The sequence below is a fragment of the Vigna unguiculata genome, chromosome 3 (genome assembly GCF_037176805.1).
Source record: "Vigna unguiculata cultivar grain cowpea cultivar isolate G323 ecotype 2 chromosome 3, ASM3717680v1, whole genome shotgun sequence".
Classification (NCBI taxonomy): Eukaryota; Viridiplantae; Streptophyta; class Magnoliopsida; order Fabales; family Fabaceae; genus Vigna; species Vigna unguiculata.
In genome coordinates, this window is record NC_140794.1 from 14,710,447 (window position 1) to 14,730,097 (window position 19,651).

At 35.1% G+C, this 19,651-nt stretch overlaps 2 protein-coding genes across 3 annotated transcripts; one reads left to right on the forward strand and one right to left on the reverse strand.

The window, feature by feature from the left end:
• The first annotated feature begins 3,328 nt into the window (after positions 1-3,328).
• Positions 3,329-6,905, forward strand: LOC114176931 (Pentatricopeptide repeat (PPR) superfamily protein). Its single transcript, XM_028062135.2, has one exon. The coding sequence runs from the start codon at positions 4,777-4,779 to the stop codon at positions 6,673-6,675; it is 1,899 nt and encodes a 632-aa protein (XP_027917936.2). The 5' UTR covers positions 3,329-4,776; the 3' UTR covers positions 6,676-6,905.
• A 1,801-nt stretch (positions 6,906-8,706) lies between these two features.
• Positions 8,707-16,072, reverse strand: LOC114178378 (protein REDUCED WALL ACETYLATION 3-like). 2 transcript variants are annotated; one of them, XM_028064243.2, is made up of 17 exons: positions 15,838-16,072; positions 15,678-15,735; positions 14,987-15,078; positions 14,086-14,223; positions 13,937-13,993; positions 13,781-13,853; positions 12,874-13,032; positions 12,223-12,372; positions 11,851-12,106; positions 11,132-11,247; positions 10,945-11,031; positions 10,722-10,810; positions 10,500-10,562; positions 10,328-10,384; positions 9,729-9,825; positions 9,455-9,613; positions 8,707-9,204 (listed from the first exon to the last, which is right to left on the reverse strand). In XM_028064243.2, the coding sequence occupies exons 2-17, from the start codon at positions 15,708-15,710 to the stop codon at positions 9,199-9,201; spliced, it is 1,632 nt and encodes a 543-aa protein (XP_027920044.1). In that variant the 5' UTR covers positions 15,711-15,735; positions 15,838-16,072; the 3' UTR covers positions 8,707-9,198. The 2 variants fall into 2 exon arrangements, with proteins under 2 accessions (XP_027920044.1, XP_027920042.1); XM_028064241.2 differs by having other exon boundaries at positions 15,809-16,058.
• Positions 16,073-19,651: the final 3,579 nt, after the last annotated feature.

A 19,651-nucleotide genomic window follows, 5' to 3' on the forward strand; every position in this document is an offset into this window, starting at 1 on the left:
AAATTAATTTAAATTTAAAGTTTAATAGTCATTACTACACCTAAACTGCTACCTTTTTGATTTCCAGAGAATTTCTACAGTTTCTAGATCATTTAACCACCTGGCAAAATAGTAAAACATAAGGGTAATATTCATTCTAGCCGAGATTCAAACCCATATCCTTCCTACCCATCAAACACATGCACACCAACAAACTATCATATGATTCCTATTAATTCACACATTCGTATGAACCTAAATCATGTTTTCACGTTCACGATATAATTGCAAAATAAAACAGAATTAAATAAATCTACTAATGACATACTCAGGACTTGAACCCAAGTCCCCTCAACATAATCAAGTGCTCTAAACCACTTAGGTTAACATTGTTTCTTGTTTAGGATTTATCAAAGAACTCTCTTATGGTAGTCTCAACCCCTCATTTCTTATACTTTATTAATTATTAATTTTTATGAATTTCCTGGATCTCACACATAGTGTGTGAAAGCTTTGGGATGAAGAGCCTTAGTAAACATATCAGCTAGATGTGCAGAAGAAGGAATTGGCAGCAGATGAATAAGACCACTTTGAATCTTCTCACGAGTGACGTGACAATCAATTTCTATGTGCTTTGTTCGTTCATGAAAGGTTGGATTGTGAGCCAAATATATAGCGGATTGGTTGTCACAAAAAACTGAAATAGGAGTAGCACTAGAAACTTTTAAATCAGTGAGTAAATAATGAAGCCATTTTAACTCACAACTCAGAGCTGCAAGAGCTCTATATTCAGCTTCAAATGAAGACCAAGATATTGTGGTTTGCTTCTTGGTTTTCCAAGAAATTAATGAAGAGCAAAGAAAAACATAATATTCAATAATGGATTTCTAGGTTTGCATACAACAACCCCAATCAGAATTTGCAAAACTTGAAGGAATAAGAGATGAGTTAGTAGCAAAATGAAGACCTTTAGCAGGAGATCCTTTGAGATAATGTAGCACTCTCATGGCAATATGATAATGAGTATCCAGGGGTTGAGAAACATATTGGCTCAGTTGTTGAGTGACAAAAGCTAGGTCTGGTCTGGTGGTTGTAAGATACATCAGCTGGCCAATCAACTTGCGATAAATCTAAGGGTCAGATAAAGGATTTCCGGAGGAGCTATTTAGTTTGGTGGAAGGCTCCATAGGAGTGGTTACTGGTTTGGCAGCAAACATGCCATTTTCCTCCAATATTTCTAGTGCATATTTCCTCTGATTGACTACAATACCAAATGAAGAACGTGATATTTCAAGCCCCAAAAAATAACGAAGATGTCCTAGATTTTTAATGTTGAATTCATTGTCCAAATGTGTCTTGACATAATCAATTTCATTAGGATCATTACCTGCAAGAACTATGTCATCAACATAGATTAATAAAGTAGTGAAATATACCTCTGTATTCTTTATGAAGAGAGAATGATCAGCCGACAATTGGATGAATTGAAGAGCTAATAAGGTTGTGATGAGCTTGGCATACCACTGTCTACTAGCTTGTTTCAACCCATACAAGGACTTTTGCAATTTACAAACCTTATTTGGATGGGAAGGTGCCATGCTAGGGGGTAAATTCATGTAGACTTCTTCATGTAGGTCACCATGCAAAAAAGCATTATTAACATCTAACTGTTCATGGAACCAGTTTTTGGCAGTAGATATGGCAAGGATGACTCTTATATTGTGAGTTTTGCAACAGGAGAAAAAATATCAAAATAATCCACCCCTTCAAGTTGTGTATATCCCTTGGCAACCAATCAAGCCTTGCGCCTTTTAATATTACCATCAACATGAAATTTGATCGTATAAACCCACCTACAATCAACATGCCTTTTATTAGGGGGAAGATCAACTATTTCCCAAGTGTGGTTTTGCTCCACAGCTGCAATCTCAAAATTCATAGCTTGCCCCCAATAGTCCAATTTAGAAGCTTGAGTATATGTTTTTGGCTCAATTAAAGAAGATACAGAATAACAAAAACTTCTATAATTGTGAGAGCATTTTTTATAAGATAAAAAGGAAGATAAAGGATAAGGAAGGGAAGAAGAATGGTTATAGAATGACATATCAGTATTGCAAGCAGTAGATAGGTAGCAGTGATAATCTCTCAAGTAGTGTGGTCGTTGTTTTTATCGCATGGAGTGTCGAGGTGTTTGTGGAGTAGGGAGGTGTGATGTTGGATCAGTAGTATAATTTGAGTCATCTACTTCTTCTTATGGATTTGGAAAAATGATGGGTTCATTTGTATCAAAGAAGTATCCTTTAGTCCCATCTTTATATCCAATAAAAACAGTTTTTCTAGCCCTTGGAGATAATTTGGTTCGACCATGTTTCAAAGTGTTTGAGTAAGCCAAACAACCAAAAACTTTTAAGTGATTTAAGTCAGCTTGTTGTTTATAAAGAACAATATAAGGACATTTATTTTGCAGCAAAGGTGTAGGAAATCTATTAATGAGATGAACTGAATGAATGACAGCATAAGACCAAAGAGATTTTGGTAAATTAGCTTGAAACATCAAAGCCCTTGCAACATTCATGATATGTTGATGCTTTCGCTCAAAAATACCATTTTTTTGTGGTGTTTCAACACATGTTGTTTGATGAGAAACTCCTTTGGAAAGATAAAAGTCTGTCATCAAAAATTCTGGTCCATTATCACTTCAGATTGCCTTAAGCTTTGCATCAAATTGGGTTTCAATGTAATTAACAAAATTCTTTAAGTGATCTCTAGTTTCACTTTTGTTTTTCATTAATTTAATCCATGTAAATCGTGAAAAATTGTAACATCTCGCCTGGATATTACAAATTTTAAATAATAAAAGAAAAAATGTAATAATAATACTTCATTTATTATAAATCATTTTCCCAAATCCGCGGGAATTTAAAACTTTATTACACCGATAAAACCAACTTAAATCCAATTTTTATAAACACAATACATTATCAAAATCAGTCTCATTATCAAGCCAAGTTCTATAATTCTAATGATTACAAGAAATCCTTAAAACTCATAAAAATGATGAAATGATGCCACAAAGTTTCCCAACTAGCCTACGCTCCGGATCTACGCTCTACCAGAACCACTTGCAACATCATTTGCTCCCGTATACCGCGTACACGATCATCGCCAAACACACGCAGATAGGGTAAGCTAAAGGAATATAACATATGCAACAATTTTGTATAACAAAACACACATTAGCGTTGCTTTGTCTCGGCCTGTAACCAGGAGGAAATCCATGTTTAAAATAGCATGTGTCAATTGTATGATTGGTCCTGCCACAATGAGTACATAGTTTGTTGGAGAAGACTCCACCTCTTCCAGTATTGTTACGACATCTGCCTTTATTTCCACGACCTCTGCCATTTCCAGTGTATTGGTTTGGGTTCATAAGAAGACCCCTTCTAGAACCAATGTGTTTATCAGTGTTGACAGCAAAGATTTTCTTCTCAGATGGAGGTTCAATCATTCCTGTATTAGACATCTGCCTTTTTTGTTGAGCAACCATAGAGAAAGCTTTGTTTATTGGAGGAAAAGGGTCCAAGAACATGATCTGGGACCTAACATGTGAAAATTGTTCATTTAACCCTTTTTAGAAAATGAATGACATAGTCTTGATCTCTGTATTTCTTATATGCTTGGGTTGCTTCGCATGTGCAGGATATTGAACACTTGCGAATGAAAATCGGTCTATAATTGTCAAACTCATCCCATAGATTTTTTAGTTGAGTGACATATTGACTAACATTGAGGGTGTCTTGCTGCAATCGAAAAATTTCTTCTTGAAGGTTAGAAACCCTAAATACATCAGCATCGAAAAATTGAGGTAAGTCGGTTTGGTTTTAAGCCAGAAAGATCTACAAATTCTTGTAGTCAATCAGCCAGTCTACCTCAACTACTGGGATAAGAATTTTGTTAGAAAGATTTTTTCACAAAAAGTAGGGGTTTATTCCAGTATAACACATCAAACAAAAGAAAGGGTTTTTTTAGAGGTAAGCATAACATCTTTGTTTACAAGTTTTCAGCATCACCTGCATCCACCCTTTTTCCACTCCTCTGTGTTTCATGCCGATAAAGGTAAACTGTGATTTTTCCAGAAAACGATGATGTGTCGTTTTTTTTTTCAATGAACTCAAAGCTGAAACTATAATCAGAAGAAAGTAGAGAACGATAAAAAGACCCCGACTATAGTTCTGTAAAAAGAAAAATAATTCTCCAGCAAGTTAAAAAGTTATTAGATTGAAATCATATAAATATATGACGATTTAAATATATAGACCACTAGTGCAGATTCAAACACGTATCTTTAGATAGCATAGAATTAATTCAGCATTCCCAAAGCAATGATGAAGCAAAAAACATAAAAGCGTATTGAGCTAAGAAATCATAAACTTTCGCGGCGACTTCGGCTACGTTCTCTAAACCGACGACTTCAGGCAGAAAGCCACGTGCCTCCGGCGAAACTTCACCTCCACCGATTGCATCAAGTACCGGCCTGAGGACCCCTCCTTCACCCCCAAATCCACTCTCCCTTCCCAAGCCTAGGCCCACCCTAGCCCAGGACCAGCCCAGAAAATTGGACCTCACTTCCGTCGAGGGGCCCTTGAAAAATCGTCAGACAGAATCGCGACTTCTGCACTTGAATCAATGTCCACGTGAGACATTAATTCGTGTATGTACCAGCATCTCTCTATTTACTCAACAAAACATGGAAGTTTGATGTTGCAAAAGAAAAATTAGACAGGGCAGGTAACTTAAATGAATGGAAGAACAATCATAAGAGCCTTCATCATCCCCCCACAACAACAACATTATTGTCGCAGGTTGCTCTGTTTCTCAACCTCACCTTCCTACAACGTGCAAACATGCATTGCCACCCTCCAATCGTGTGCCCACAATGCAAACCTCTCCAAGGGCAAGGAACTCCACACCCACTTGCTCAAAAACGCTTTCTTTGGATCCCCACTCGCCATCACAAGCCTCATCAACATGTACTCCAAGTGCACCCTCATCGATCACTCCCTCAGAGTCTTCAACTACCCTACCCATCTTGACAAAAATGTCTTTGCCTACAACGCACTCATTGCTGGTTTCGTTGCAAATGCTATTCCCCAACGTGGGTTTGCTCTATATAAGCAAATGAGACATCTGGGTATCGTTCCTGACAAGTTCAGTTTTCCGTGTGTCATCAGAGCCTGTGGCGATATTATGGAGGATTTGGAGGTTAGGAAGATTCATGGATTGTTGTTCAAATTTGGGTTGGAGTTGGATGTGTTTGTTGGCAGTGCGCTGGTAATTACCTACTTGAAATTTGGATTGGTGGAGGATGCGCATGAGGTGTTTGAAGCGTTGCCTGTGAGAGATGTTGTGCTTTGGAATGCAATGGTTAATGGGTACGCGCATATTGGGAGGTTTGAGGAGGCTTTGGTGGTATTTAGGAGGATGGAACGAGAAGGGGTGATTCCTTGTAGATACACTGTTACTGGGGTCTTGTCGATATTTTCTGTGACAGGGGATTTTGACAGTGGACGTGCTGTTCATGGGTTTGTGACAAAAAGGGGCTATGAATCAAGTGTTGTTGTTTCTAACGCATTGATTGATATGTATGGGAAATGTAAATGTGTTGGTGATGCGTTGAGTGTGTTTGAGGTGATGGTCGAGAGAGATATTTTTTCATGGAATTCGATCATATCAGTTCATGAACACTGCGGTGATCATTACGGAACTTTGAGGCTTTTTGATAGAATGCAGGTAAAAGGGGTTCAACCTGATTTGGTTACCATTACAACAGTACTTCCGGCTTGTACTCATCTTGCAGCGCTGAGGCATGGTAGAGAGATACATAGGTATATGGTTGTAAATGGGTTGGGGAAGGAAGAAAGCCACAACGATTTTGATTACGTTTTGTTGAACAACGCTCTGATGGACATGTATGCAAAATGTGGAAACGTAAGAGATGCATGCACGGTTTTTGACAACATGAGGGAGAAGGATGTGGCCTCGTGGAACATCATGATCACAGGTTATGCAATGCACGGTTATGGTGATGAGGCATTAGATATTTTTTGCCGTATGTGTGAAGCTGAAATGGTACCTAATGAAATCAGTTTTGTGGGATTACTATCTGCGTGCAGCCATGCTGGGATGGTGAAGGAGGGGCTTGGGTTTCTATCAGAAATGGAGTCAAAGTATGGTGTTTCTCCATCCATTGAACACTACACTTGTGTGATTGACATGCTTTGTAGGGCAGGAAGGTTAATGGAGGCTTATGATTTAGTGGTAAGAATGCCATTTAAGGCTGATCCTGTTGGATGGCGATCTCTGCTAGCAGCATGCCGTGTCCACAAGGAGAAGGACTTGGCTGAGATTGCTGGTAGTAAGGTGATTGAACTTGAGCCAGGTCATTGTGGAAACTATGTGCTGATGTCAAATGTTTATGGAGCGGTTGGTCGATATGAGGAAGTGTCAGAGGTGAGGCATACAATGAAGCAACAAAATGTGAAGAAGATACCTGGTTGTAGCTGGATTGAACTTGTGAATGGTGTGCATGTTTTTATAACAGGTGATAGGACTCATCCTCATACTGACTCTATTTATGCAGGCTTAAACTCATTGACAGTTGTTCTGCAAGAGCATGGTTATGCTCCCTTTGTCTAGCATTTGGTTTGCAAAGAAAGTTAAGGCATTCTAGATCAAGTTCCTCATTTATAACTGATAGTAGATAATCTTTTTTTCAGAGCTTGTTTTCATACTTTGAAAAAGTTAAGATAGTTTATAGGTGCCAAAGAACATATGAACACCATTTTCTGTCATTAGCTTTTGTATTTCCACACTTGCTGATTGATCACAATTTAAAATTAATGGAACCTGTTTTTGTTTTCTCATTACAGATATAGCTTCTCCACTCATGTTTAGGGGTGGTAGAAAATTGTGAATAGTAAAACTTGTTATTAATTGACAATGAATAATTTTAATGGATTTCTGTCTATTAACATGAGAGATAATAAGGTACTTGAGCTTGCACTTTACAATTGTTTAAATATTTTAATTAATATAAAGTAAATTATTCTAATTTATTGTTCATATAAATATTTCTTAAATTATTTAACTTTAGTACGGATATAACTATTTATTCTAATAAAAAAAGTATGACATAAAATGAGAGATGTAATAAAAACAAAATAAGTAATAATAGGATTGAAAAAGGTAATTAAGAAATAAATTATATAAAATTGTATGCGGAAACAATATAAAGTAATTTAAGTATCTCCGCAATCAATTAACATCAAAGCCGTCTTAGCTCAGTGCTTTTAACCACGTGGTCGTGGGTTCGATCCCCACAGACGGCGAAATTATTTCTTTTTTTAATTTTTACTATTAAAGTCCAATATTTCTGCACTGAAAACTTGAGTAGGAAGAAAACGATGTCTAGTTGCAAAAGCAGTGTTTTCAATAGAGTTAGAAGTTTGTTTAGCAAAAAGAGAATATTGTTGCCATTAATTGAAGATTGAAGATTTTAAGGTTAAAAAGAATATGGAGTACACAAAAGCTTAGAGACGAAGAATAGAGATAAACAAGGATAAAAGTAAAATGATGAAAATAGGTTTCATTCATGATTTTCATAATTTTCATAATGTAATATGGAGAAAAAATAATTTTTGGGTTATGTAATGTTTGACTTTTAAATTGTACAACTTGAGAGTAACAAGTTTTAAACATTGCACACTTGAAAGTAATAAGTTTTTCAAATTACACATGTGAAAGTCAAAAATAACTTCTGAATTCTTAATTCTAAAGTTTTTTTATGTCAAAAAAATACTTTTGATTACCGAAAGTCAATTTTTAAGCACAAAATGGAAATTTCATATTACGGCGGTGAAAAGGAAAAATATGGATGTGCAAAGGAAGGAGAATATAGGAATGCAAAAAAGAAATCTCCTTATACATAACAAACCACAAAAAAGCTTTCAGGCTCAATCCGATATTTAAACAGCTAACACTAAGACTTTAAAAATGTTTACATATAGATCAAACTTTGACTTAATAGTAGTAACACAGGTCAAGCTGATTTATTATTGTTAATTACAATAACAATAATAATATAGGTCAGCGTATCAAAGCCTGGTCTTTTTCTTCACCCCTATCCATAGTAGAACCTGAAAAGTGGTTGACATTGCAATGAAGTGGACGTGTGATTTCTTATTAGATCAATAAAAACAAATCGATATCTTAGCTAAAATTACTTTGAACAACTCTCATTTTTTTTTCACATCCAAAATTTGAATATGAAACTCCAAACAACAAACTAAACCATTAGAAATGGCTTTTGTCATTCAAAATCGAGTGCATTAACGCTGGTTTCATGCTCCAGAGTTTCAAGAACAGATTAAGAACACTTCAGTGAACGTTCTTCACTTTTTGAAGGGCATGTTGGTTTCTTGCGATGAGACCCGTCAGGACATTCATTACTGCACTATTACTATATATATCTATATAATCTTCCAAGTATTAAAAATCCCTTCAACTTGATCCCTGAACGTTTACAAAATAAATGAGAAACTAAAATGGTGATATGCAATACTTGAGAGATACTTCGGTAGTTTTATTACTTTAAAGAATATTTAGGAGAACTGATAATGCTTGAGAACAATATTCCCACAACTCCTACCCCCAATGAACCAAAAAAAGTGGGAACACTATACTTGTACTTATAGCCATTAAACAAAACTATTGTTACAAGAGTAGGACAACGCGTTTCTGGTAAGATTGTAAAAAAGAATATACATATATTTCCTTATCCTTCAAAGACGAAGAAGACAAAAAAATAGCAATGAAAATTGAACAGGAACAGGTAATGAAATGAATCTTGAATTTCTTCGAAGCCAAGACGGATTTGTATCACGATCCTACCTTTTATGTGTGAGCACAAATGAATTTTATAGAAAATTGGTTCAAATTCCTTCGAGTTTAATCTCCCCCTTTCATCTGCCAACCTCCGATGCAAACCAACACTCAACGTTTATATTTGATGCCTTCTTGGAGAATACTACTTCCCCCACAACTACAGAAACATTGCTCCAGAAAAGAGATTCCACGTTTCCCAGTATTTTAATCCACATTTTTCAGCATAGCCAATCCAAAGGGAACTGTCTGTGGAATCTCTCTTTGGTGTCTTGAATTTCAAACCTGTCAGTATCAATGAAATTTCTGATTATTATATTAATTTAAGAACATGAGAAAGCACCTATGATCCACCCCCACCCTCTCCCCCGCTTCTGTTATGAAAAAACATTAGCAAAATTCATACTTGATATTCATTTTTGAAGCTTTAAGTAGCATGAACAAGCACCTAAGCTCCGAGATATTATATAATGAAATATCCTTTCCAAAAAAGTATCAAAGAAATATCCCTTTGCAAAGCAAAATAGTGGCTTACCGTTGAATGAGGAATCAGAAGCAGAATAAGTGAGATGCAATACAAAGAAAGGGAAATGACAATTCCAGTAATAAAATTATACAGCAGCCGCCGATTGTCTTTTGTTGGTATGAACACCGTCTTAAGCATATTTGTTAATTCAAAAAGTCGATGAGATACCTGCAAACCATATCAAGATAGCAGTGCAACTTAGTAATTAGTATGATGTCTTTCACGAGACTTGAATACAAATAAGAAAAATAAACATATGGAAGGAAAGAAGAAAGATCCATACAAAGACGTATATAGCAGTTGTAAGCATGAAATTGAGCATAGGATACTCTGGTATAAGACAAAGAAGCCATTTGGGCTGTCCATTTGGCATGTTAGACCTGCATGCAAAGAGGAAGTTATTAAGTACGCCCTTTGCTGAGGTGAAGTTTGTTCACAAGTTTATTTCCAATCAAATATTTTCCTAAGTATTCTTGATCCCGTATACTAAGATATGAAGATGCAACAAAAAACAACATCATCCATACTGAAAAATGTATTTATACATGTGAATTCCAGTCTCGCCAACCATGACTAACTAAAGCCACTACTGAAACTAAAACGTGATCTACAAAACTAATGAAATTAGAAAAGCACTATTGCTATTGAGCTGGGTTATCGCTAAACATAAAATAATATTTCCAATTAAAGGATCTTCAGCAATGAAAATATGAAGCAAATAAATGTTATTTGATTCATCATTCATTTGAGTACATAAAATGGCTATCCCTCAGACCAGAATAACTCTTTCAGAATTGTTAATTACTGTATAAATGCTTTATGGAGTCCTTTAATGTAACTTGGACAATAACCTAGGAAGAAGGGCTCAGTATGCATACACACCTTAACCAAATATGAAACTGGGAAATGTATGTCTCCAAAGTAACCTTGCCAAGCCATCTGATACGAAAATGGAGGAAATTAAGCAACAGAAAAATTGATAGCTGTCACCAAATAAAAAATTGTGCCAAAACCAATCAACATGGAGTTTCAATAATTAAGGTAAAGAACATACGCAAAGAGGGTCAAAGAGAAATTACGAAGCCGCTGAGTGAAATTCCTCAAGCAAATGTATACACTGAACATGATAACAAGTAAAAGGGATCAATAGGAGATGAAAACAAAATATAATCACATCTCATATGTTACTATTGAATTCCTGTCTTCCAAGTATAAAGTAAAGAAACAGAAAACACGGAGAACAACAAAAGGAACAAAAGAAAAAGATAACACTCACGTAATTGGAATCCATGAGGTGTAAGGGTGGAGTTTGTTGTATGAGACCTTGTCGAGCTTGTATATGTATTCATACCACAAGTACCCCACCTAGAAAAGATAGATGAAAAGAGATGTTCTTGTTTACCATTCTTGGTCTACATTAAATAATATTGAAGTAATAACATAGGAGAATAGAAAACCATGAATAATCTTATCAATGCACTGTAGGACATGTAACTCACAAATACTGCAGCAGAAACAATGACTGTTTTGATCGTAACTCTCCTTTTGGTTTCACTCTCTTCCAATTTTTCCATCCATTTCTCAACCTGAGATAGTCAAATATTTAGTATTTAAGATAGCTGGACCAAATATTATAAAAAGAACAAAAAAACAAAGGCCACCACACAAGCCAGTATTTGATATTACATTTGGGTGAAAGTAAGCATAAATCATTCCAATTATCCAGATGTAGCGATCAAGCCCAGATCTAAAATGCCACTCGTGCATTCGGGGGAGATCTGGCTTTGCAGGATCAGTATAACCTGGCACACAAAAGTTAAAATTATGCATTTGCAGTAAATATCATGTAAGTTTATATAGCAAATTGACTAGAAAATTGTAAACAGACTACATAGATATAAGCATCCACTAAGAGGGAGAGAGAGAGAGAGAGAGAGAGGACACATCAGTGGATTATTTTTATAAAATATAGTGTGTTCGTCATAAATATAAATTAGTATCCTTTTGACAATAACATTATTATTTTGAAAAACCCAACTCCCACATTGACATAATAAGAACGAACAAAGTTTATGCACCCTCTCTTCACAAACCAATTTTGTAGGGATGAGTTGAGCCCAAAATTTAGTAATTATTTCAACATGTCGATTATAATTACAGTTAACAAGAGGCAAGCATCTACAATTTTAACCACAATATAATCATTCAATTCAAGACCCAGATATTTTTAAGGGCCATGGCACAGTTGAAAAAGAGAAGGTTTGAGGCTATCGAGTTGGTCTAGTTGATCCAGATGGCAAGATAAGAAATGTGAGTACTTCATAAGGAACAGTGACAGCAAAATGAGCATAACCAAAAGTTGAACCAATAACAGAGAAGTACAAGTTACGTATAATATTACTCACCCAAAAAGAAAGCAAATGGGCTCCAAAATATGTCAAAGAATCCAGGGATTTCCCAAATCAAGATCACCACAAGAAAGCATGCCAGAATCTTTGCAGCTATCACAGAGGGAACTTCATTATACTTGTTATATATACCCAATGCTCCATACACCATCAAAGTGAAGAGAGTGTGCATTGGACATATATAGTAGAGCATATAGTCATTGTTAAGAACAATACAGCAGAAGGCCACAAAAAAGTTAAGCCGCCACATCATCTGCATGGAATTTTAATGAGTTAGGTATACTGTTCATGCAAAAAGAGTGACGGAAAAGGATAGACACTGGACATCAAGTATAACAAAACTCTATTTATGGTCAAGGACTCATTTACCTGAGCAAAACGTGCAAGGCTAAAATCTTTTCTGACATAATAATAGGAGAAATTGCCAAATCCAGTCATCCAAACATATGCAGCAATGAAAACACGTATTGCATTGTATATCTCCGTTGCAGCAAAATAATGATACATTAAAAAGAGGACCTGAACAAATGGAACAAAAGCTTGAACAGATGAATCAGTACATAGAAGTAACAGACAAAATTTAAAAAGTAGTTTCCAATGAATTATGGCACTTTTGAAAGCAATATACGAGAATAATACTATATTTAATTTTCACGACAATCATACATAATCAAATAGCTTCAAATTTTCACAGTTGCTTCTGGGCATTGGCTTGAAATTCACACCATGAATTAATTGGAAAAGGTAACTGAGCAAGATTAATATAAGATATTAGGATTGTGGAAAGTTGGTTTGGTTTTAAGCCAAAAAGATCTACAAATTCATGTAGTCAATCTCACCTACTGGGATAAGAATTTTGTTTCAAACATTTTTTCACGAAAAGTAGCCAATTGTAGAAGGTATATCAATGTTATTCCAGTATAACACACCAAACAAAAGAAAGGGTTTTTTTAGAGCTAAGCATAAAATATAACATCTTTGTTTACAAGTTTTCAACATAAGATTAAAAGGTGAGCTCACCTGCATCCACCCTTTCCACTCCTCTGTTTGATGCCGATTAAGGTAAAGTACGTTTTTTCCAGAAAATGATGATGTGTCGTTATGTTTCTTCAATGAACTCAAAGCTGAAACTATAATCAGAAGAAGGTAGAGGAAGATAAAAAGATCCCGACTATAGTTCTGTCCAAAGGAAAAGGATTGTTCAGCAAGTAAAAAAGTTAGTAGATTGAAATCATATAAATATATAATTATTTAAATATACAGACCACTAGGGCAGATTTAAACACGTATCTTTAGATAACATAGAATTAATTAAGCACTCCCAAAACAAGCCAGTGTACACTGCATATCTAACCAAGGCAGATTGCAGGGCGGAACAAAAAACATTGCATAAAATTCCATTGGGCTATGAACTCATGAATCTTGAATTAAGCTAAGTGTAAAACACTACAATTAAAACATGTTACAAGATATCTCTTCCCAAGTCAGGCCTTTATCATGGAATAAATCATAACAAACCTAGTGAAAAGCAATGATAAAGAAAAAAAACAAAAAACATAAAAGTGTATTGAGCTAAGAAATCATAAATTGTGAAATATGATTAGTGCAAAAACTACCACAGAAAAAACTGACACTTAAGGTGATACATTCAAGATAGCATGATTTTCAATTACTTGTATGGTTAGTATTCAAGTATTCATAGCCACATGTCAAAAGGGATATAATTTAATTATAAATATTAACAACAATAGAAAAATTAATAACAAAAAAGGTGTGAAAACTAACGAGAAAATAATTATAAAGTATACAAAAACTGAGTATGTCTTGGAAGAAGAAAAGTTCCCTTTATGCATATCACTTCAAAACAATATTTCAAGTTGTTGCTCACACAAACCAAGTGGGAACATAATAAACTCTATACAAGTACCTTGGTGGAATCTCCAAGTATGTTGGTCCGATCACATATGTAGAAATAGAACAGAATCAACCCAAATTCGGCCCTAAAAAGTGTTGTAAATACATTTTCAGAATTCAGATAGTGTGGAACAGGTTATATTTGGTCATTTACAAAAATATGACATACATTGCTCTCAAAGTTGCTCGATTTTCTAACAAGAAAGAATCATCCATGGTCAAAAACCTACACATGACAAGTAAAATGGTAAGGATCTTTAAAGATAAAGGAAGAATACAGGAAAGAACCCCAAGAAATTTCTTATCATAGAAAATGACCGAATCAAATTCATTTTGACAGATGACGGATGGGATTTTGCTGATGCTGATCTTGTAAGCCCTGATTCCAGTAAAATTGCTCGATCATCTTCCTTAATTGCATCCTTCCCCAACTCTTCAAGATGAGTATCCGAATGGCTGCAGTCCACAAAAATAAATTATTAAGAATCAGAAAATATTTGCACATAAATAACACTACATTTTCCATGAGTAAACAACTTTAGAGTACGAAATTCAGTTTTTAAAGTAGCATGATAAAAAAAGTACGTCTTTGAACAACAAAAAGTGATATCTCCAGTTTAGCTGTTAAAATAAAAATTTAGAATATATCAAAGTCAGATGGAAAGTTACCATCCACATTACTTGGATTACATGTTCAAAACACAACTCTCTAATACCAAATTCTCAATAGCAGTTTGGTTTGAATGACACAAGCACTTGAATCAATGTCCATATGAGACATTAATTCGTGTATGTACCAGCAGTATCTATTTTTTTATTAAATATATAACTATGAAGTATCTGTTCACAGATTTTTTGAACAATCACATATTTACAACGTAATTTCTGATCCGCAAGTAAGGAGGGTGTTGTAAATTTGATGATTAATGCTGCTAAATGATTTCTGGACCATCATCGATCCCCAAAACCTTAGATACTACCTACTTCAAAGATTTTTGCTTTACTAATGCAGATTACATCACTACATATAAGATCATAGTCATCTACTTTTAACTTCTTCGTGATCTCCCTCCACAACAACGTCCATCCAGTTGCGGGAAGAAATGGTCAAGTAGAAGAGGGGAAAGTTGAATATGAATAGATTCCACCAATGAACTTTAACACCCTAAACTAGTAAAGTCAATATAATTTGCTTTATTGTGACAGCAAAGGAACTTACACTTTGGGAGGAGATGGGGTCTTCCTATACTCCAAGTACTCTGAATACATCCATGAAACAATGACTGGAATAACACCCAGCAAGAAAGACACCTGAGGACATAAAGCCAAGCTCCATCAGAAAAGTGACATCCCAAAAATTAGCATAAACATTTTAACTATAGATAATGATGATCAGAAGCTGGAAAAGAGGTCCGTCCCAGTACAATTTAACAAAATTGAGTCACTAACCACAAACAAACAGAAACTATATTTACATTTTCTTAAACTCCACGTCAACATTATCAAACTTGAGAGAGCAGCATGGCAGTTGGCTTGCACGTAACATACTCAAACAAAAACAAACTGTCATTCAAGTTAAAGTTGTTAAAGGTTTTCCTAAAACATGCGCAGCCTTATCTTATCACAAACTGCTTCAGATCACAAAAACAACGGAATCAGCAACTAAATTCTCACAATTGCGCTCATTCCAACTTAAAAACGAATTCCCTCAACTTATCACTCCATCAAATTGAACAACCCGCCTACTAGTTAACGATCAGATGCAAATGCAAACAACACAACACGCAAGCAGATCACAGAAATGGCAACTCAGAACTACGACAGAGAAGTGAAAGCCATTCAGCAGTGGCAGTTTCGAGATTTGAACAAGCGAATCAAACAATCAGAGTAGTAACCACGCAGAAACGCACCTGCCCCGGCGTGATTGGCCCCGAAACCACCATCTCCAACCACAGGAATCCTTCCAATCTGCAAAAAAAGATCTCAATCAGCGACGGTGCAGGCGCATTGGAATCGATGATTCGAAATTGCAGAAGCGTACCAGAGACGAAGAAGAAGAGACGGAATCACCTGATTTGGTGAGAGAAGCGCGTCAGAGTGTGATCATAAATAGCAGAGAGAGAAAGGGAAACCCTAGAGAGAGATAGAGAGATCTGAAACGAGGAGTTTGCTTGAAGAATAGAGAAAATGTCGGAGGGGGTGTCTCTCTCTCGGTGGTTGAAGATTTGGAACTTAGAAGAAGAACACCTTTTTTATTTTGCCTTTGAAATTAGACAGATGAAGAAACAAATTAGATTGAATGACGAAGGTCTTTTGTGACGTCTATGTGTCCTTCGTTAATGTTCGTTGCCACTTCCTTTTCTTTCTCTTGCTTCAAATAAAATGCACAACACTATACAATTTTCCAACCCAACTACTAATCCTTCATTACCTTCTCCTTACTCATTACTTCTCTTTCTTTCTTTCTTTTTCTCACCAAATAAAATGCTCTCAATTTACACCCAAAATGCTACTAATTAACCAAACATAGCAAAAATAATGCTATTAATATCATACCTTATTTCCACTCTTTAACTTAAACAGTAAAAACTTTCATTTTCATTTAATTGTAATAAATATAATTCAAAATCATTTCAGAAAATCTCTTTAAGCTTTGGTACATTATTCATGTTCCTTTGTGTATCAGCTTTTCTCAACCGCAAGAATGTTTGGAGAAGGTGGTTTTTTTTATATCTAAGAACTATCATTTATTATTTAATAAGTTTCCGTAAAATTTATTAATAGTAATGAGTATTATATACTTTCACAGTGCCATCTAATTATTTATAAATACCGTGTATTAAAAAAATTGGTGAGATTTTTTGATAACTATTTTAAAATTATATCTAGAATAGCCTTTTTGTATAAAAAAAATTGACTTATAAAACGGACTTACACACTGGCATTAAATACGAATTCTCTGTCGGTGGTGCATTGAGCGTAGCCTGTGATGCATATTGAAAAATGAACGGCTGGTATTAATCTTAAAATTATACTACCTTTTTAAATAAAAGGGTGTGAAGACGATGTGGTAGCTAAGGAGATACCGGCATGATTAACGAGTAATTGAAAATATTAATATTAAATATAAAAAAATTGCACAAATAATACATCAATAATTAATAACTAATAATTGCTCTAACTTATAATTTGTACACTAAATAATGCATCAATATTTAACTAAGTCAGCCTTGTGTATTTTTTTTTTCTTTAGCTTTTCCAAATAAGATCATTGAAAGTGTTACTAAACTTTGGTTATCTCAAAATCCAGCTATCATATGAAAACTTTTAGTTGATTTTCTCCACCCAAATAAAAAAATCATGAGATTATAATTATTTATAAATAAATGTGTGTCAATTTCACTTGCAATGAAGAAAATCATTTTCGTGAGTTCTATAGAAATCTCTTTTCCAAGCAAAACACAAAGAATAACAAGAGATAAATTTCATGTTCCAGACTCTAAAACTCTTCTCATATCTCCCCGTTAAAAAAAAACACATTCATAGAATCCTTTTCCAAGAGATATTGTCTTACATTAACACATATGCTTCCAATTCACATCAAGCTTCTTACATAGATCTAAATGTGTGAGAGGTTTATCACCTTTTGTCAAAAGATTATGCCAATGTAAATGATTTTTACATACTCCCAAACCAACAATATAAACCTCCTCAGCAATCTATACAAAAACTATATCTCCCTTGATGCAAGAAGAAGTTAATTCTAACAAAGAAGTATCACAAGCATTATTGAGAACTTGGGCAAATGTATGTTTCTGTGTCCACATAGTTGAAGATGATTTAGAGGAATATGATAATCCTTGTACCTGTAAACAATCCAAAGGGTTATGAAATCCCGAAGAGGAAATCATCTCAAAAGTAAGGAACTCGCAGCTATTAGGGCCACTACAACATTAGATACCAATAAGCTTTATCTTCGCTAAGAGTCACTCAACAAGATCAACACCAAACAAAATAAAGCGTATAGATCCATAAAGGTACAAGGCTGGGGAAAAAACCCTAAAGAATGGCAGCCGATTTCTTTAGCTTTTAGTCTTTACTAGATTTTTACATTTTCATTTGTACTTTTAATAACTTTTTTCTATTTTAGTATTTGTAAATCCTGTAATTTTTTTTTTTTTGGTCACTATCATTTATTAACAACTTCATTAGAATTTGTTCATATTGGATCGAAAATACCCTACAAAGACTCTACAAGAAGCTCTTCATATTACTCTCCAACCTTCAAATTGAGATGTTCCAAGATCAAAATATCACTCCAAACTAAGATGGGTGTGCCTAAAAAAGACACTCTAACGCTCATGTCAAGGGTGTGCGTCAGAGTAATAAATGTTGTAATAATGAACGTAATTAATTTACCTCGTGAATAGTGTTATTTATACCATGTTTATGATCTTTTATGTGATTGGGCCTAGTCCACACAGGTACTAACCTTGATTAACTTCCTTAATGTCTTAGCTTATAGTAATACATTGTAATTGTTAACCTTAAATAGTCACAATTTGCTTATGCTTTCACATTGTCTTAGCTCACATATTATACTACCAATCGAGGAGATCTCAATTGTCTAAGTATAATTCTGATATGGTATCAAATAATAAGTGGTATGAGTCGATATTGGGAATGTAGGCTGTGTTGATGAAAATAATGTCTTGTAAGTCCCAAATCGTCTAGGATAAGATAGGTAGTGGGTGTTGGTGACTATATAATGGACTCTAAGTCCATGATGTTTCTTGCCCCAATCAAAAATAGTAAACTTGCATTTTACTTTTCTTATACTCTTATAGTTGAGTGTTGTGAGGTTTGGGTTAAATTCTTGCTTTGGAGAGTGTGGTTGTATTTGGGATTAAAGAGCATGGGATAGTGATCTATGGGTATTACAATTTTTCACATAGTGTTATTCTTTGGTTGTCTTTAGACAACGATCGTGATTTTTCTCCAATTTGAAGTTTCCATGTATATTCTTGTTTATTCTTCTGTAAATCTTATTTCTCTATTAGTAAGGTGATTTTTGGACACAAAGATGGTAATGTTCTTCATTGATGATGCATTTTTTTACAACAAGTGGTATCAAGATATATGATTCGGTAGGATTGTCTTACTATGTTATGTGGTTGCACGATGGAGATTTGATTTATGTAAGTTGCAGTTTGCGATATGTGCATGGAGAAAGTGTTATACGGTTTACAAATATGCATCGGTTGTTTGTGCGATGTAGCTCGTGGATCTAGGTTGTTGCGTTTGTGGATATGGACATAGTGGACCTATGACAAGGTGCGGCGATCTTCGATGAGTGTGTAGGGAATAGTTGCGGTGTTCGCTGACGTGTGATTTATGGTGGAGCTCACGTCTTTCAACCTGGTTTCGTGTTTTGGTGAGTGCGTGGGTAAAGGGATTCTCCTATTCTTCGATAGTACTTGCATTTTTTCAGCAAGATGGAGAGTTGTAGGAAGTTGATCTGCATGCGGTGGAGCTCACGTTTTCAACGACCTATGTGCATCAAATTTGCTTTGTGGTTAGAGGATCTTTGGAGGTGTTCATGGATATGGATTTTTATAGGAGATTAGTGGTGTTTCGCATCGTTGACGTAGTTTGGTTCTTTCTCTAGCATTAAAGGTGTGCAGTGATAATGGTGCTTCAGATCTACTCTGGTGGGTGTCGAACAGTGCAAGGATGTTGTGTCGCACGCGTTGAGGCGTTGTAGCGGTGAGGTCATGCTACTTCAGTGAGCATCGATATAAACTGTAGTGGACGACAACTTTTGGTGTTGGTTGTGCGATGAAGATGAAAGTTGATTGTCTTGCAAATCTGCTCGAGGAAGAAA